General features: G+C 43.4%; 1 protein-coding gene and 1 long non-coding RNA gene across 4 annotated transcripts in view; one reads left to right on the top strand and one right to left on the bottom strand.

The window, feature by feature from the left end:
* The window catches only part of LOC119176185 (beta-alanine transporter), a 99,496-nt gene extending 86,498 nt beyond the window's left edge, over positions 1 to 12,998 (top strand). For all 3 annotated transcript variants that reach the window (XM_037427346.2, XM_075877247.1, XM_037427347.2), the window contains 6 exons: positions 807 to 975; positions 1,282 to 1,408; positions 2,195 to 2,525; positions 10,176 to 10,357; positions 10,524 to 10,696; positions 12,714 to 12,998. In XM_037427346.2, coding sequence (XP_037283243.2) covers positions 807 to 975; positions 1,282 to 1,408; positions 2,195 to 2,525; positions 10,176 to 10,357; positions 10,524 to 10,696; positions 12,714 to 12,774 — 1,043 coding nt within the window. In that variant the 3' untranslated portion in view covers positions 12,775 to 12,998. The remainder of the gene's footprint in view (positions 1 to 806; positions 976 to 1,281; positions 1,409 to 2,194; positions 2,526 to 10,175; positions 10,358 to 10,523; positions 10,697 to 12,713) is intronic.
* Positions 5,255 to 7,754, bottom strand: LOC142775648 (uncharacterized). The gene is made up of 2 exons (XR_012886886.1): positions 7,645 to 7,754; positions 5,255 to 5,634 (listed from the first exon to the last, which is right to left on the bottom strand). It is a non-coding gene; the product is annotated as an uncharacterized LOC142775648 (long non-coding RNA).
* Positions 12,999 to 19,910: the final 6,912 nt, after the last annotated feature.

Below are 19,910 nucleotides of genomic sequence, written 5' to 3'. Positions count from 1 at the left end.
TTGATGAACTTGCCAATGTCAAGACACGTTCATTTAATTAGCGCATCGTGACGATGAGTGTTAATTGAAACAAGGAAACAGTCTATTGAAGGAGTCGCAACTTGGATTAAACTGGTTGAATAGTTTAAAAACATCCCGAGTGTAGACAGCCCCTTCACAGGTTATCTGCATACAGTAACATCCAGTCGACTTGAGGTTATTGAATGCAGACCACGGCCCCTGCCACGTGTTCGCTGTGGTGCTGGTATCTCTTCGCAAAGTACCTGCACTCTCCTTCGACAGAAAATTCGAAACAGCCGTAACTTTCTTCAGTTCTCCTAAACTCCAGGACGTTTTTTTTGTCTTCATACTTGTGCAGAAATTAAACAATTTCCCCGAATAGTGAATTATCTAGTCATTTGCGATAAGAATAATAATAGTTGTTAGGCATCAAACATTCGCCCACCCCATAACGTTCGTTTTGTTTTTCTGTATTTTTGACGTGTTCAAAGAGTGTTGTTGAGGCTTTGTGAACACTTTTGTCATAGATGGTTCTGCAGCGCGTTACTCAGTTAACGATGTGTAAATATGTGTATTTGTTGGTTCACCATTGCATAAACAACGCACATGCAACAGCAGGGACGAAGGAAAGTAACACCAGCGGCGTTGTCCTTGCCTTCGTTTCTGTTCTTGTGTGTCCACTTTTTTTAAAGAAACGATAAGAGCCGTAACATGAGTGCAGTGTCTCTTGTTTGTTTCTTCTGTGCTTTGGGGTGTCGGCCTTGCTTCGCGTACCTATGCAGAATCATGGCACCCGTGTGGCGCAGGCATGGAAATCATGAGCCCCGAGAAACGCACCTTCGCCGGCATGTTCGTGTGCGCCATCTACGGCGTGGCGCTCATGTCTCTGGCCGGTGTGGCATACCTGCTGCACTCCTGGTTCTCCGTGGCAGTGGCCACCTCGCTGCCCTTCGTCGTGCTGCTGGCCATGTGGTGGTGCGCGGGGTCCCCCTCCTCACTGTTTTTCTGTAGCCGCGTCCTCTGCCGCATATGTCGGGAACTTTTACGTCTGTGGTCACCACATCTTCAGCGGCGCTCGCAGGGAGCGCGAGTTCACGCAGCTCGTCTGAAGGGACACGACATTGTAATGGACGAGAAAGCGCATTCGAGACGTTCCCTGCATAGTTTAACGCTTTCTTGCGTTTCCTTTAGATGTGCTTTGAAGTGTCCTATGCGTTCATGTACTTACTTGATGCTTGCGTGCGTATTGACGGCAACTTTCACTAACCATGAAATTAACAGGCTCATTCCAGAGTCTCCGCGGTGGCTTCTCAGCCAGAACAGACTAGCCGAGGCCGAGATTCTTGTCCAAAAGATTGCCAAGAGGAATGGAAAAAAGATACCACCGAACTTCTTGGTGACTTTTATGGTAAGATATTCTAGAGCTTTATCTCCCCTCTCACAGATTTTTTAGAGGCGAAGCTCCATAGAGGCGAGCCCTGTTGTCGTCCACGTCCGTCCCACTCTATAAAACCCAAATGGAAACTATACACCCGCACAAAAAAATACGAAAGCATGCGCATAAAAAACCAGCATTATGAGTACATCAATAAAGTGTGTGACAGCCCAATACATCTTCGGCTGCCACATGTATCCGTGCGTGCATCTGACCGTCCATCGGGTGTGCGTTCATCCGTCCATCGTTCTGTGCATTTGTCCTTACGCCCATCCGTGCTTGTGCGCGTTCGTCCATGCATTCGTGAATCCGTCCCCCTATTCATCTCGCCGTCGGTGCACCCGTCCATCTGTCCATTCTTTAAACTATAGTCGGCGACTTCAACGAAGACATTAAAGACTTTAGGACCTAACTTTGCTTACTCTTCATCATTCACTTTTTCATCTTACCGTGAAAACTACAACTGCACGACACGAGGTCTACCGTTTTATTTATATCCCACCGATATGTTTCTTTCCTAAATCAAGCTGCCCTTCAAACTTTATGTGATGGCCCCTCATGGCACAAGTTTGAAGAACATGTGGTAAGTTTTCCATCGTATAGATGTGGCACGTATTTGTCTGTTGGGTTTACAATCAACGTATTGCCTTATTCACTGAGACCTGGTAAATTGATGGTCCAGGGCCTATTCACCAATCGTAATCAAAGCGTCATAATGGCCGCTAGGATCATACAGCGCAATCCATTTTATGCGTGCAGGAACAGAAGAAAGGGCTATGCTGCGACAAAACGTCATCGACAGAAAGTGTGACGCTACAGAGACTGACGCATTACCCAAATTTAATGAAAAAAGTGGTGGTGGTCTCCTTCAGCTGGACCGCCAACACCATGGTATACAACGGCCTGTCATTCGCCGTCTCGTCTATGGGCATCAGCGATTATGTGTCATTCGCCATTAGTGGAGCCGTCGAGGTGCCGGGCGTCTGCTTGGCCTGGTACTTCATGGACCGACACGGAAGGAGACCCGTAATGCTCTTCAACATGCTGCTTGGAGGCCTAGCCTGTATCGCCATTGTCTTCGCTCCATCAGGCAAGCTTGCAAAAGCAGCTCGCGCTGGGGTCTAGGCTTAGACTGCGTAGTTTATATCATATCCACCGGGGGATCAGTAGGTAAAGATTGTTTTGGCCCCGCAGCAAAGATATTGTTACGCGAAAAAGGCGTCGAAGAAATATGCTTACTATCGATTTAACAAGCAGGCATCTCAGACGAAACCCAGTCTGCACGAGCTCGCCCTAAACATCGTCCTTTTCCCTATAATGATCATTTGTGGCACCCCGTAGCAATATTTACTACTTATATTTAAACTGACATTCCGCATAGAACTAACACCCTCCTTATCCAATTCCTGCCATCCCTCAAATAATCGAATTTTTAAAGGGGAGAATAAAGGTAAGGGTTGAGCCTCCCGTAATGACGGGGCATACCATAATAGCTTGAAGAGCTTGTGTGGGGGCTAGATGGAACATACCATAGGTAAGGGCAGCGGTGCGAAGTTATGGACCAAATAAAAAAAAAACTGGAATACACTGAACTATATATCTTCGTCGTCTGTTTTCTATTTTGCCCAAAAGAAACCAAATACCTCCTGACTAACGTACGTGTTTGCTGATATTAGCCTCTCATGATGTCAATGGTTTCTCCCCGCCTAACAATGACGCTAAAGTGTAGGTTGGGGCGTTTAAGCCTGCCCCTTCCCCCAGTTTTTTACTTTATATATATAAATATATATATATATATATATATATATATATATATATATATATATATATATATAAGGGAAAGAAGTGTATACCTTAGGGCTCATTCTTCCGTGTTTTTTACACAATATTAATGAGATCTAACAAACAGTAATGCCAAGGAATGTACACGGGAAGTTATTAGAACCAATGGAATGTAAATAAGAAGAAAGGAAAGTGGGAATCGAACCTACGACCTTCGAATAACGCGTTCGATGCTCTAACCACTGAGCTATCACAGCGGGCTTCCCTTCATCCACTTTTTTTTGGGTTTATATGTGAATTTAGAAGTAGGAGTGTCAGTCAGCGCCATCTATAAGCCAAGCGACGAGTGTGAAACACACTTTTATGCGCATGTTTGGCGTCACGTAGCACGGGAACTTATTTCGTGTGGGCAGCTGATTAATAGTCCCTCTTATACAACCTAATGACACCAAGTCTGCCAGTACCAGACCCTCGTTAGTGAATAAGGGAAAGAAGTGTATACCTAAGGGCTCGTCTTTCCGTGTTTTTGACACAATATTAATGCGATATAACAGACAATAATGCCAAGGAATGTACAGGAGAAGTTATTAGAAGCAATATGTAAATAAGAAGAAAGAAAAGTGGGTGAAAAGATTACCAGCCGGGAGCAGGAATCGAACCTGCGACCTTCGAATAACGCGTTCGATGCTCTAACAACAGAGCTATAACAGCGGCCATCCCACCATCCACTTTTTTGGGTTTATATGTGAATTTAGAAGTAGGAGTGTCAGTCAGCGCCATCTATAAGCCAAGCGAAGAGTGTGAAACACTATTTTATGCTCATGTTTGGCATCACGTAGCACGTGAACTTATTACGAGCGGGCAGCTGATTAATAGTCCCTCGTATACAACCTAATGACACCAAGTCTGCCAGTACGAGACCATCGTTATTGAATATGGGAAAGAAGTGTATACCTAAGGGCTCGTTTTTGCGTGTTTTTGACACAATAATAATGAGATCTAACAGACAGTAACGTCAAAGAATGTACAGGAGAAGTTATTAGAACCAATGGGTTGTAAATAAGGAAAAAGAAAAGTGGGTGAAAAAATAACCAGCCGTGAGCAGGAATCGAACCTACGACCGTCGAATAACGCGTTCGGTGCTATAACCACTGAGCTATCACAGCGGCCTTCCCTCCGTCCACTTTTTTGGGTTTATATGTGAATTTAGAAGTAGGAGTGTCAGTCAGCGCCATCTATAAGCCAAGCGACGAGTGTGAAACACACTTTTATGCGCATGTTTGGCGTCACGTAGCACGTGAACTTATTCCGAGTGGGCAGCTGATTACTAGTCCCTCGTATACAACCTAATCACACCAAGTCTGCCAGTACGAGATCCTCGCTAATGAATAAGGAAAAAAAGTGTATACTTAAGGGCTCGTTTTTCCGTGTTTTTGACACAATAATAATAAGATCTAACAGACAGTAATGCCAAAGAATGTACAGGGGAAGTTATTAGAACCAATGGAATGTAAATTACATTCCATTGGTTCTTCTTGTTTACATTTCATTGGTTCTAATAACTTCCCCTGTACATTCCTTGGCATCACTGTCTGTTAGATCTCATATATATATATATATATATATATATATATATATATATATATATATATATATATATATATATATATATTTATATTTATATATTGCACAACGGGTGCGTTGTCAACAAGGATAAATATATTTATTTCCCAACAGTTTCGGGAGGGGTCCTCCCTTCGTTAGGGGATGAGTTATACTAACATAGACGTTCAAACTTCATTGCTGCCGCATCCCTCTCGCCTTGAAAGATGTTTGCGAGAGTGAGAGAACTGAAGAAACAAACAAACAAAAAGACACAAAACACTGTGAACGCTAAGCACAAAACCAGACTCTGCGCATCCAGATGTGGGTGTAAGTCCGCATCTGGTTCTCATCCTGTGCTGGCCAGTTTTCGACGTGTGTCGGGCCACTCAAGATTGTCGCCGTGGTGGCGGAAGGGGCTCGCCAGGGCGCGCGTAAGAAAAAAGTTTCCCTTTAATGAGTTGGTCTTAATATGGAGGTACAACGATACAGCAGAGAGACCTGGGGAGAGAGGGCCTTTGCCACTACGGGTAGTTTGAAGCAGGCGTATACTACGTGGAACATGGTTTTTCAACACTCCCGCTGCGTGGCTTCCTGGCTGTTGACGGTTTATATGTGAGCTTCGAAGGAGTCGCGCTGCTTGCACAGCACACCAAGGTACAGCTGCAATGGATGCTAGCGGCGTGGAGATTGGCGGCAACCACTTGCACGGTCAATTCCAGTGCCAAGCCCACTCAACAACAGGGAGCCGAGGGTCACTCAGAGGTATCCAGGGCGCCAGCACTGACGTCGTCGACACTCCCACCAGCGAGGCCCTACAATACCAGGCGGATAAATGCGGGGAAGACTAAGGCGGGGTCTCCCAATCGACACGGGAAAACAAAAGGCACGGGCAGTCTCAAACACGCATGGTCCCAGTCACTTCTATCGATTGGGAAAATCATTAAAAACGGGTGCAATACGAAAAACATGCGGAACAGTTAACCAGATATATATCTCACCGCATTGCCCCTAAGGGCCTCCGCCTAGCCTGCAACCCCTCAATGTCTACACTAAGTGAAGCAGAATGGGGGAAGTGGGAAAATTGTTACTAGAAGCGTCCTAGCAACTGACTCGGTTCATTGCGGACCATAGTGAGTGTAAGGCCGCCGAATACAGTGTCGCGGAGGCCACGCAGAAATTAGTATCTAATCTCGGAGAGATTGAGGCAAGAGAAATGGAATAATATGGACTAAAAAACAGAGGCGAACTTTCAATAGTAAATGATAGAAAAGTTTATCGGGACTGCAGACGCTCGAATGCTCTGCAACAGGAAATGGGAATGAGACCCTACAAGCATGCCAGAGACCACCCGTACACTACCTAACTTTGAGGAAAAGAATGGGAACTCGAACCTACAGTGTAATCCTAATCAAAACAACTTGACTCTCGATTATGACGCTGACACTCCCGTGCCACGTGATCAGAGCAGCCAAAGAGCAGCCAGATCAGAGCAGCCAAGAGCAGCCAAAACTTATGAGATCCATGTTCTCAATCTGTCCAGCACAACGCTTACACCCGCTCAGCTACAACTTTTGTCGAGAGACTTAACCTTTTCTCCATCATCCGGTAGATTTATTGAATTTGAACTGTACCAAGACCTCGATAACTTTGCGCGTAATCTCCGCCTCCGGGAATACTTTCATGATCAGAAGGACTGTACGGACGAGAATAGATTGATTGGTGGTGACAAAACATGGTGTCTAGGTGAGCAGAAGGACAAACACCTCGATATGTGTATATCATCAGAGCGTATGAAAAAAATCGGTCATCTCGAAACAACCTATCAAAGTCAGAGCGAAGGACACTCGATGAACTACGAAAAAACACTGAAATTACCATCAAACCGGTTAATAAAGGGGGCCGCATAGTAATTATAGGTACGTCGGACTACTTAAATGAAGGGGAACGACAACTGTCAGACACAAAATTCTACAAAGAACTTCCAACGGACCCGACTCCCGAATTCAAAAGTGAGATAATGGGAACCGTAAATAATCTCCGCCGGGACGAGAAAAGTACCGGCAAAGTGTTAAAAGCAATGTTACTGGCCCATTCTGTTCCCGGTTTATTCTATTTGCTCCCCAATATACACAAGGCAGGCAATGCGGGACGTCCGATAGTATCCAGTAACAGCACATCAACAGAAAAGATATCACAATTCATCAATTTTTTAATAAACGACATCCCCCCGAATTTTTCCTATTACCTCAAGGATACAAACCACTTCATCGGCGAAACTTCAATTCTTAACATCCCAGGCGGTAGTTTTCTGGTGACCATGGACGTCTGCTCATTTTACACCAACATACCCCACCATGACGGAATAACTGCTATGGTTTTTGAATATGTAAAATCTGACTCACCAAGTGGTGTAAGTGGCGAGGTACTGTTTACACGTCTTGAACTTGTACTAAATTATAATCATTTTGAGTTCAATGGCAAGCACTTCCTTCAAGTCAGCGGCACTGCAATGGGCACGAAAATGGCCCCAAACTTTGCGAGCACCTTCACGGCTTCACTTGAAATCCCATTCATTGAGGGACGCACCTTGAAACCTTTCTACTAAAGAAGATACTTAAACGACATTTCAATGATGTGGAACCCCGACGAGGGACGTCTTTTCCGCTTCATAGAGGGTTTTGGCAAGTTCCACCTGTCAATTAGGTTCACGCACGAAATTTCCAAAACTAGCATTAACTTCTCTGACTTCACTGTCACGGTCAAAAATGACCGCTTGTCAACAAATCCTTACAAAAAGTCTACAGACCATCAAATGTACGTACATTTCAACAGCGGCCATCCAAAGCTTAGCAAAACGGGTATTTCATATTCTCAAGCCTACCGGTCTCTCCTGCCTCCGGGAAGTAAGCCAGGAGGAAATGGAAAGCAAAAATTCATAGCTGGAGACCATGCCTGTTTTTCTGACTGACTCGTACGTGTACACTGTTCTTTTTGTTGTTTTTTACCTTTTATCTTTTTCTTATAATATTTTTTCCTCACGTGTACATACAGAGTGTTTACGCTCGCCTACCACTTGACGGCCATTGAGGGTAAACGGGCGAAGATGAAAGGTAAAGAGCCGACCGACCCATTAAGTGGACACTCTTTCCTTACGCGCGCAATAGCGGGCCGCTTCCGCCACCACGGCGACAATCTTGGGTGGCCCGACACCCGTCGAGAACTGGCCAGCACAGATGAGAACTAGATGTGGATTTACACCAACATTTGGATGTGCAGTCTAGTTTTGTGCTCAGCATTCACAGGGTTTGTTTCTTTTTTGTTTGTTTGTTTATTTAGTTCCCTCTCACTCTCGCAAACATCTTTCAAGGCGAGAGGGACGCGGCAGCAACGAAGTTTGAACATCTATGTTAGTATAACTCATTTCCTGACAAAGGGAGGACCCCTCCCGAAACTGTTGGGAAATAATTATATTTATCCTTGTTGACAACGCTCCCGTGTGCCATATCCCATACCTTTACGAAGACTAACTGACACACACACACACACACACACACACACACACACATATATATATATATATATATATATATATATATATATATATATATATATATATATATATATATATATATATATATATATATATATATGACAAGGATGTCGTGCCCCGCCAGACCAAGTAACCAAGTATGCATTCCGCAGCGGATACACTTGAAACTTACACACACACACACACACACACACACACACACACACACACACACACACACACACACATATATATATATATATATATATATATATATATATATATATATATATATATATATATATATATATGTGTAAGTTTCAAGTGTATCCGCTGCGGAATGCATACTTGGTTACTTGGTCAGGCGGGGCACGACATCCTTGTCATTTGATTATGAAATATTGAATCGTGTGCTGGGGCATTTTAGTAAGTGTTTATACTTGTTTTATAACTTGTTCTTCACACAAACAAAGCGTATTCACATAACCAATTCAAAAACATTCAGCATCCTTTCGTTCTTTGACTTTTGGTTCGCACTCTATTTTTCCCAGTCCCTGCTCTTCTTTTCTAGGGAATTGCTCTCGGCTCTAAATTGCAATACATCGATCATATTTCTTCCATCAAAAAGAATATAGCATACGGCATCTGCGCTCTAAATAAAACTCGTCCATTCTTCACACGTGCTACATTACTGTCACTCTACAATTCATTTGTTCATTCTCATATTAAATATGGCATATCGTCCTGGGGTAACACCTATAACACTCATTTGGCTTGTTTCAAGTACTACAGAACCAATTCATAGGAATCATTACTAACAGTTCACGTTTTTCTAACGCTGAATGCCTACTATTTTCTTGACCATTTTATAGCTCTTCAATTACAACTTAGGTATAACATTCTATAAATACATAAGCAAGGTACTACCTCCAATTTGCTTCTCATCTTCCGACCTTGTTGCCTATAGTAATACTGCATTTGCACGTAACAATAACGTCCTTTTGCCCAAAGTACGTACTAATTATGGTAAACTTACTGCTCAATTTTCATCTATATCATTTTAGAACACACTACCAGCTTTTATTACAAATGCAAGAAACTTGCATCACTACAAGAAAAAAAAAATAAAATCACACATTATGCATGCTCAGTTTTACTGTTCCTTAGCATAGCTCCACCGTGTTTCAACGTCCACATTTCATGTATAACAGATTTTTGTATTCCTTTTCACTTATACTGTTTGCAATATTCATCATTTCATTTGGTTTTATTGTATATATTTTGTTTTCCTTAGTAGGTATTTAGCATTATATATATATATTATGTATATAAATATATAATTTAATGCTCTGCTGCAATAATGCTTAGTTTACAATTTTGATTATTGCTTATGTTGCCTCTAACACTGTTTTACCACAATTTACCCTTAACAAGAGATCTCGATATAGTTTGGGACCTACTTTTGTATACTAAACAGAAGTCACATTCTTGTATTCATATCAATGAAAAATCTGAAATATGAAGTGCACGACACGTAATTACTCTGGGTGAATCCTACACCTCTCTGTGCTGAGCATGAAACCTTCTTGGTCTCTTTGGCAATGAAGTGCAGCTAACACTTCCTGGCTTTTCAATTTTCGTTTGTACACATAGTATGGCAGTAGTCGTGTCTCATTTGGCGTCTATTATTAGCCTGCATTAAGACCACAATGATAGCCACAATTGATAAATGCATAGCTATATGAAGCATATGACTTTGCTGCGCAACCCCTTAAAGACAAAGAACCACCCGCATGGTAATCTGCATGGTTCTTGTGGACGCAGATATCGCGTGGCCCACCGTGGCGCTGTGCAGCCTAGGAAAAATGAGCATCACAGCATCCTTCGCCACCATATACGTGTACGGAGCCGAACTGTTCCCGACTGTGCTCCGCACTTTCGCTATGGGGATCGCTGCCATGGTTGCAAGTGTCAGTCTCATCGTTACACCTCACATACTATACCTGGTAAGAGCTGTGCTGGCACTTACGCCATCACAAATTCCACATTTTGGGTGTCACTTTTTTATGCTCCAAAACGAAACGTTTGATTCGATGCAGTCTGTGTTGAAGCTGTCCTTCTTTGAAGCGCTGTTTCCATAAGTGAATTTATAACTATGCTGCGGACTTTCAGGGTCAAATTTACAGCGTGGTCATACCCAGCACTATTTTCGGAGTTTTGTCTGTGTCCGGGGGCTTAGCCATCTTGCTCTTACCGGAAACAATGAACGTCCGCCTGCCACAAACCCTCAGCGAAGGAGAGGATTTCGGGAAGGATGTCCAGCCCTGCAGCTGCGTTGGAAGCAGGTACGGTGTCGACGCACCCTTTACTTTCTTCCCGGTAAAAAAAATGAAATGGGTTTCTCTGAACCTTAATATGAAATGATCAGTATAGTTAATTCATGACATGCTTAGCGTTAAGAGAAATGCCTTACATGGTTGGTTTGCAGACCTGGTTGACAAACTCTATCGAGGAGACCCCTTCTCCAGCGACATATGATACATGTCTGTCTGTGTGCCTATATAAGAGTCCACCTATTTACTGTCCATTTCTCCCTGTCCTCCACTCTTCCCTCTTTCACTGATGACTGCCGATGACATCAGCTGCTCGAGCTATACGCAACTACAGTGACGCTTTCAACTTAGCTTTACCTTCTGTCTTTTTGTACATATTTTCTGAATTATTTAAGTTTACATCCACTTACTACTACTATTAAAAGAAGGATGACGAATACGGTGGTTGGAAACACGAACCGTGTCGAGCGCTCTATTTTCGCATAGCCGAGTGGATTAATTGGGTGCAACATTATTTATGTAGAACATTGTAATAATCATTTTTTTTAACTTTGCCCTTCGATCACCTACCACCCTGAATGAAAAAAAAAGTCGAGTATTAACCGGCACCGCAGCTGCAGAGAAGCGGTATAATAAACACTATGAAGCAATATTTTTAGGGGCGAAGCTCCGTAGGGCGTGGGCTGTGCGTCCCCTGTAGCCTGTATGTAGCCACCTCTAGTTTAGTTCTTGCAGTGTTCAATAGATGGCGGTACCGTCCCCTGTATGTAGCCACCTCTAGTTTAGTTCTTGCAGTGTTCACTAGATGGCGGTACCATCTCCTGTATGTAGCCACCTCTCGTTTAGTTCTTGTAGTGTTTACTAGATGGTGGTACTTGTAGCTGATGATGAAAATATGCAAGATGTTATAAACTAGAAAGCGGTACTTGTAGTTGATGAAAGACGCGAGATCTTATAAAATAGGAAGGATGTCACACATGGCGCGTGTCATTGGTTGAAGGCAATCGTTCGATTTAGTGCGGCGACGTACGCTAGGGGGAGCGATGTAATAAAATCGAGTGGGCAAAATGTACAGAGGATTCATGGTTTACCAGGTTTACCTCCGGAGCTTCGCCCACTCATCATCATTCACTTCGTGGATATGGCGGAATTTTTATTACTACAGACTGCTATTATAATCTATTTTGCCGCTGAACCATGCACGAAAACGCGTTCGCCTACTTCGTAGTTCAAAACAGACCAATCGTCTGTTGAGTTGAGGTCTCAACTCTACATGGGTGATTCTTTGCTATATATGCCGACCACCAGTGTGCTGTTCATATTCCGCAGCTTTATCTCTTTGCGTTTTTGAATGGACCATCGTGTCAACGTATAGGCATTCATCGGCCACCAATGATTGTTGAACCGAAGGCCGGCTTGATTCTTCCCTTGACGTTATCTGCTATGTTCACTGCTCGGCGTCACGGATGTCTTCGCCTGAGCAAGACCCTCCTTTCTTTTTTCTTGCGCAAACGTATCTTGAATTGTGCTTGCCTGAGCTCGTTGGTTGCCCATAGCGAGGGAGTTCCAGCCAACTACATGAACGAGGGCAGAAGGGTAATGTGTCCTCTTCCCTTCTGTTATCGTACAAGTAAGTGGTTGGCTGGAACACTCTCGCTATGCATGTATATATTTTGAATCATTGTCTTCCCGAAAAGGGCGAAGAAGAGCGATTGTAAGTCACGTTCTCTTCTGCCATTTTGGTAAAGCATGCAGTTCAAAACGTGGTCGATCTTCGTCCATAAACATATTTACTTATCGCTGTATGATATACGGCTGTGTAAGTGCGTTGGAATGGGCAAATCGAACGAGAAGAAATAGATGGCATATGTGACCCTGAAATTTTAATTTTGGCAGTAGTTTTCAAGCGCAAACGGAGCAGAAAAAATGACACGCCCATTTTTTTAAGAACAGCGACAATTCACATGGCATTGGCACGACTTTACATCACTAAATAAAATTTTTTCTCTCTTTCTCATTTTGCCACTAGGACGAGCGAAGAAGACGACGATAAACAGGGACAGCAACAACAACAAAGATCCAACGTATGAGCGCAATAAGTATACAGCGAAAGTTTCGGGAGATCTCAAGAAGAATCGATGGCCCCAGACTTGATAACCTTTGTAGGGGCACTGCTATCATTCATCGAAGCCTCTGGAGCCTCCTGGCCGTTCATCAGTGAACCATCGAGTGACTCCCCCTTTTACGTGGCTCAACATAGGAGTGACGGACACTCCTAAAAGCAGAAGCAATAAATGACCAAATTGAACATTGATCCGCACCCCTAATTTTTTTGTCGACGCTGTTTTCACCGAAAGCACGTATCGACCAGTCTCTCAAGATATACGGCAACATTATCCACAGCTTTAATTTCGCTTAAAGCAGCGATTCTGTATCGTTGCATAGTTTAAAGAGACAAATGAAGCTTCCTGATTTGCAATGTACTGAGTGCTGGATAAGAAATGCAGCGTTCAGTTCATGCTTTCCATACTTTTTTTTTACTCAGTGAATTGAAGTACCTGTTGGTATTTGTTTTTGTTTCTTTTTAGAAGGAACAAGGACTTTATATTTCGGTTAACACAAAAAAATTGAAGCAAAAATAATTATTGGCAGGTCGTACAACTTACAATCTGAATAATGACAGTTCCAGCCGTGACACAAGTGTCTTGCGCTGTGCGAACAGATCAACAAACTGGGTTGGCAATTAAGTTCAAAACTAGAAATTTTCTCAAGGAATCGATAAAAAGCAGGCGTGAATTAAAAAAATCTGAAATAGTGAAGATCGACACTGCGCGCGCAGAAAAACTCGTCAACGATACTGCGTGCGCACCTAGGCCGTACCCAACAAACTGCACTCTGGGCGTCGCTAAACAAATGCTTCTATACTTCTATCTTTTGCCTCTGCAAAAGAAGGATGAACAAAGTACGCTTCTGAACCTGTGAAGCCATCTGCCATAAAGTTTTGTCACTGTAGCGAATTCGCAAAGATGTGCATTCTTTTAGCGCTTGTTTGCTATTCGATTATATAAAACGCATGATTCTGTATCTGCAAGTCCTTGAGCATCAGCAATAAAACTCCCTACAGCCAGTTTTCACGTGATCACGTGTAAGATAAGAAGCGTCCTTGTTTCTTACACGCGCTGAAGGACCTAAGGGATGAGTTTGATGATGCGCACACATACATATTGAAAGCGATGAACAATTTTAGGCTAAGGAGTTTCCAAATAGAAAGTACGCGTGACTACAGTGGGTAGTTGAAATGGCGTCACCCATGCTTTGGGTCTATTCGTTCTAGTACAAGGGGAGATCATACGGAGACCCATACATCGCCGAGTAGTGTGTCTACGGCAAGTCACCCTTCAATAAACTCGCCACATGTTGCACTGAAGATAGGAGCCTCCATGGGCGGCCATGCTTAGTGAAGTCCACCATACTTTTTTTAATAACGCAAGCGAAATCAGAAGGACCATTTTTTTTCTCAATAATTGAAAGAGAACGTGCCTTATACACACAGTGCGCATGATGGTCTGACATTCTCTGTTTGAAATGCTGCAGAGGCTCCTTTGCGACTGTCAATACTGATAGGACGCATCACATTCTCGATGACTGTTCCTATAAAAAAGACTATTGTACTGACGGCGCCGTCACTCTTTTTTGTCGGGTATGATATTTTCGGCAGCCACCTACAGTGACACCAGCATGATTGGGTCGCCGTATTCCACGATCTCGGTCTCGCAGGCAAGGCAGGCTGGCTGCCTTCTTTTTATCACCCTGTCTTTTAATCGCTCATTCCCCTTTCCACAGTGGAGAATAGCAAACCGGACGCGCCATTTGGTTGACCTAATGCCCATCCTTCCTTTTTATCTTCCCTCCCTCTTTTATAAGTGTGAACAAAACGAATTAGTATCTTGTTCTACGTTTCATTCTTAAGCAAATGAAGAATAATTCAGGTGCATCTTTCTAATCGCTATACTGATTCTATTTGTAAAGTTCACACACAAAGCTTCATTAGTCATCCGCAGTGCTCAATAAACATGGCGTCGCAATGTCGGGCCCACAATGTCAGTCCAGTCCCGCAGCTTTTCGATGGGGGGTGGAATGAAAAAAAAAAAAAAACCTCCGCGCATATATGTATACGCAGGCACCCGCTAAGCGATTTCGTGGAGTCAGAATTGAGTTCCCCACTTGGGCGTATTTCCTAATGAGGGCTTGATTTATTCCACACACCGGACAACTTGATTTATTTGGGGCTCGGGGACGCTAACCTTTAGGCTCACCGTCACCAGCCGTTAATGCAATGCTATATAGCTAACACTCGAGAAAGGTTAATGCGTCTCCTACAAGTCGGACCAAACATAATTAAAAGAATAAAACCGTAAAGTGCGATTCGTGGTGAATACGCGAAAAAAAGTATGTATAATAGTCGCATTCATTAATGGTCAATGTCATAAGCCAACAAAAATGGTGAGGATAGCTAGAGTGACCAAACGATATTGAAAAAACAAGATGGCAATGCGGCCATCATGTACATAAGGTCCACTGTTAGAGGAAACACCGGAGCACGTGTCGTCTGCTCGGCGCCACCGCCGGCCGGCTGCGGCAACCAGTTTCGCGCAGGAGCAGTGAGCGCTGTGGCTGGCGCTCGTTTGTCGTCTGGTTTGCAGTTGCGGCCGCTCTTCAGCTCGTCGCGAAGGGTGGCCTAAGTGGTAAAGTCGTAAAAATTGTCGCTTTTTTTTCGAGCAAGAAAGAAACCGACGAGAATGATTTATAATCAGATAAATGTCACCTGACTCATCAGTCCGATGGCCATCTTTCGTTCGCATTCTCGTTAGATAAAAAATGCCCCACTTCGAGAAACTTTTATGGTGGCGTCAGTTGAGGGCACTTGTTTAGCTGGGTGATATCCACCCAGGTATACATGTTGGTACAAGCCTATACGAGGCTTTGGCTTTTAGGGACAAACATGGAAAGCTGACATGTTCACGATAGAAGGAGTTTATACTAAAAATCGCCTCCTTGTGTACCTTGTACAATGCTGTTGGAAAGAGGACGAGCTCACGAAAACGCTAAAAAATGGAGCGAAATAATGAAAAAAATTTAACTTTATTTGATGTTACAGTAATTTACATTCAACATATACACTATACTGTCTGTACAAATGGTAAAAAGAACAGTGATATTGCTCTTTCCATTTTTAAGTATCTTCTTTCCTCCATCTCTTGGGAAAATAATTTTCCACAAATTCGTAAAATTTATTTACCCATTTATTAGCTAATACTTTTGAGAAGGTAGGAGCAATGGTTGAGGTGTCATAATCGTGATTATCATCAATTACGGTAGGTTAAATTTTAACCACAGCAAATATTCTAAATTTGGGTCTTCGTCTTCAAAAATTGTTACAGATACGTATTTGATGCAGTTTGTTATTCTATGCAAGCCACTTAACGTATTGCAACATAATGGCTACCCGAAATATACTCGAAAAAAAAAAACTAGTTATGGCATTGTTAGCGTGAATAAATGTAACACTTTGATTGGAACTTGATCGGGACAGGTAAGCAGCTGTTTGGTAAGCTTAAAATTTCACTTTCAATAGGGTGATAGCACTTATTTCGTTTTACTTTTTTTTTCTCTCTTCATTTCTCGTTGTCTTTGTAGTTTCCTTTCTTTGGTGATATTTATTAACAGGTTGGGAAACAATAGTGTATATATCATACAAAATCGACAGCAAGTTTTCCTGCCCAGTCCCTAAAAGTGGGTAGGCGCCAAAGTCTAGAGGCCAGGAACCAACACTAGCCACTTGCACTGATACGATGTAAGCAATAACAACATGGGAAGAATATCATCATCTAAAATTTCTATCAAAATCTCAGTGAACTCTGTCTTGGCATCCAAAATTTACGACCACCACATTTTCATGCCGTGTGCCCCCTTTGAAATTTTGATTGCACAGGGCTGGTCTGACGATATCACTCTCTGCCGATTCTCAGTCGGAGGAGTGGAGGAGGGGGATAGAAAATGTTGAACATTATTTTTGGCATGTCACAGATATCCATATATTAGAAAAACATTTCTTGTTACTCTGATTTCAAAATAGAATAAATATAAGTGCATGGTTTGTGCTAAATTTTGGTGCCTGAGGTTTGAGACATTGCCTAAGAGATCTATTTGATGCACTTTGTAAGGACACTTAAGCTGCTAATTATACTCCATTGAAATATTGACTACAACGAATATACTTTAAGTAATCGAAACATAATTTGTTAGAATCCAACAGATTTGAGCTTGTTATGATCAAGTTTTTTCGGCAGTCTGGTCTACTAGCACAATCGAGCAAGGCGAAACAGCATTACCCAGCTATCATTTTAAACAGCATAATATTGAACGGCAAGCATATTACGCAGCAATATATTACCGAGTTTAATTTTTACTTATTTGCTTGTTCTGTGAAAATTAACACTGGTCAAGTTATCTTCTGAAATTAAAACTACGAATTCTCGCTTTGAAGGGAGATCCCTTGTGGTGAGTATTCAAGCCCAATAATTTTTTTCTAGAAGACGATTTTACATCGTAAATCACAGTGGTATCTTGATCACCTGCTGGAAAATATATGTTGATTAACAGAGAAGGAAGATGTCCAAAAAAATGTCTCAAACTGAAATATCACTGTCTAAATTCATTACATGACATTCATTTTCGCCCGATAAACAATTTCTAAAGAAATAAATACGGCTAAGTCACCACCCGTTGAGGGCTAAATATGCAGGAAATTTTATATGAAAACATTTCTTTTTAACGCGAAGTTTCTTGCTAAATATTTACATCGAAAAGAGATCTAATACTAAGGTAAACTTATTTAGTGGGTACAGAAAAAACTGACCGGTTGTCCCACCACGTTGCATTTCTTTTTGTCGCTTCTATGCGACACAAATTCCCCATCTCGCAGTGGGTATATCTCATGCATTTCTTTGGGAACGACAGTGCGCGCACACAGTCAACTAACATTGGCGGCACGTGAGAGCGTGCCAGGACCTCCGCCATTGCGGCAAGCTGTCGTTTTTCGTCGTTCGAGCATTCCGTGCAGAAATATGGAGAGCAGCACCGCAGGGTTCATCAAGTCATCAAGCACAGAGGTCACTCCCACAGCGGACTCCAAACCAGAAGATGAACGCCAGGTGCGTCCGTTCTCGGCTACCTTTGCGCAGCTCACGCCCGGTCATGCAGCCTTCGTGGTGGTGAATACGAGGGACACCCCTGTTCGTCATCCAATCGGAGACCGCTCACAACGGGCAGTCCAACTGCGTGCCCCGCCTGTGCACCTGGTCCTGGTGGGGGCGGGCATTGGTTTGCTGAGTGGTTGCATTGTCCTTGCCAAGAACTCCACCGACGAATCCTCCTTTGCCTGTACCACTAAGAGCAGTATAAAATTTTCAACAGCTGAAGCAGCGGATACTATGGACTTCCAGAAAACGGAGCTCTGCGAGGATGGACACGTTTTGGGCGAGGATCCTTCTTCTCGGCGCCTGGTATTCGAACACCTGCTGGTAATTAACGCAGTCGATCTCGGGGAAGACACTGGGACCAGTTCGCGCCAAACGAAGTGCTTCTCTGACCAGGTGCATTTTCTTTCCACACGCTGGTACCACGCTCTGCATCCACGGCTCGCCATGGACTCTTGCCACTAGCTGATTCTTTGTGCCGTCGCTCTGAGCCTGTGGTCGTCATGCTGTGGCTCTCCTGGCCACTCAGTCTTGGTGGCAAGTATTGGGCACCGTTTGCAGTGTTTGACATCAAGCAGTTGTACTGGCCAGTAGGTGTCACTGAAGGGCACGTCTGCAATGCCTTCCATCTGTGCTCATTTATGAACCACTTCTCGTAACCCCCTTCCTTTTACCACAATGTTGTTAATTTATAGTAACTTCAAATATTTCTTAACTTTTTATTCGGCCCGTGTATATGACATGTTTACACGGAGGTAAATAATTATTGATTGTTGAATAAGTTTTGTGTATCGAAACGTCTCACGATCCGAGGGGCAGCTATAAAAGCTGACGCTACAAAACAACAAACTAGCGAGATGTGGTCACCAATGACTGCTCTCTCCTCACTTCGAGAGAGACGCGAAAGTCATCGCCAGGAAAAGGATGTAAAAAAATCACCGCCTGAGAACTCCGTACAAATGGTTAACCAGCGAAAGCTGAAACGTGCGATCACGGTGTTTAGAAGTGGCTTCAACCGTACTTGGCATAGAAGCCTTCGAAATTTATTGGTTTAATGTTCGCGCTTCTTATTGAAGTTGGACACATGTTCGACTTGGGTTTACTACTGTATTTAGTTTCCATGTCACACATTGTTCCTCACATGACCGCGGTCATGCATTAGGGTAATGAGCAGTTAAATGCGTTTCACATTGCGTTAATCACATCTGTTGTTCTCGAACCACTGGCGGTCAAAGAGGTCAAAGTCGAAGCCAATGTGGAGCTGGAAAAACATTCGCTGAAAGGGGGCGTTCACCCCGGCGAACGCGCTCCCGAAATCTTCACAATGACGCCGCAACGCCACGTTGTTGCAAGCGTTTGACATCGCGAGCTATTTTGCCGGCGTGGTTTGCAGGATCTGCCCGCAGCCAGCGCTTGCATTCCCGTTCACGAATAAGCGCTGCTTGGAAGGCATCCGGAATATTGGTACGCAGTTGCTGCCGGCACTCGGCCTCCAGGGCCTGTTCTTGTCTCCGGACTGCACCATCGCCCCGGCGAATGCGAGCTTTCTCACGTTTTCACCCTCAGAGCTCTTCAAGCGTGTTTCGTGGCATACCCATGTGGAAGGTTTCAGGGAAACTGGTGCTCGCCTGCTCGGCGCCACGACTGTGACGGAATGGACGACGTCACTCACAACGCAGCCAATGACACGAGTGCTTGGGTACGACGCTGCGAATATGTAACTAATCATACAGAGAATGAAAAATTCTCGTGGCACCAAAGCGGAAAGGTTTTGATTTTCTTCCTAGTCGTATACAGTTTTTGCTGTTGATAGGGGGAACAAACTAGTGAAGTTATACACCTTGCGTATAAAAAGACGGGGCAATATTTGTGTCTACAGGGTGCTTTGGCCACTGGCACTTCTGTTTCGTGGTATACGTATTAAAAATTTTTCATTTAATTCTTTCAGGGATTTACAAACATTTGTT

Source organism: Rhipicephalus microplus, chromosome X, assembly GCF_043290135.1.
Source record: "Rhipicephalus microplus isolate Deutch F79 chromosome X, USDA_Rmic, whole genome shotgun sequence".
NCBI lineage: Eukaryota > Metazoa > Arthropoda > Arachnida > Ixodida > Ixodidae > Rhipicephalus > Rhipicephalus microplus.
The sequence above is the reverse complement of the archived record's forward strand: the minus strand, read 5'-3'. Positions and strand labels throughout refer to the sequence as shown.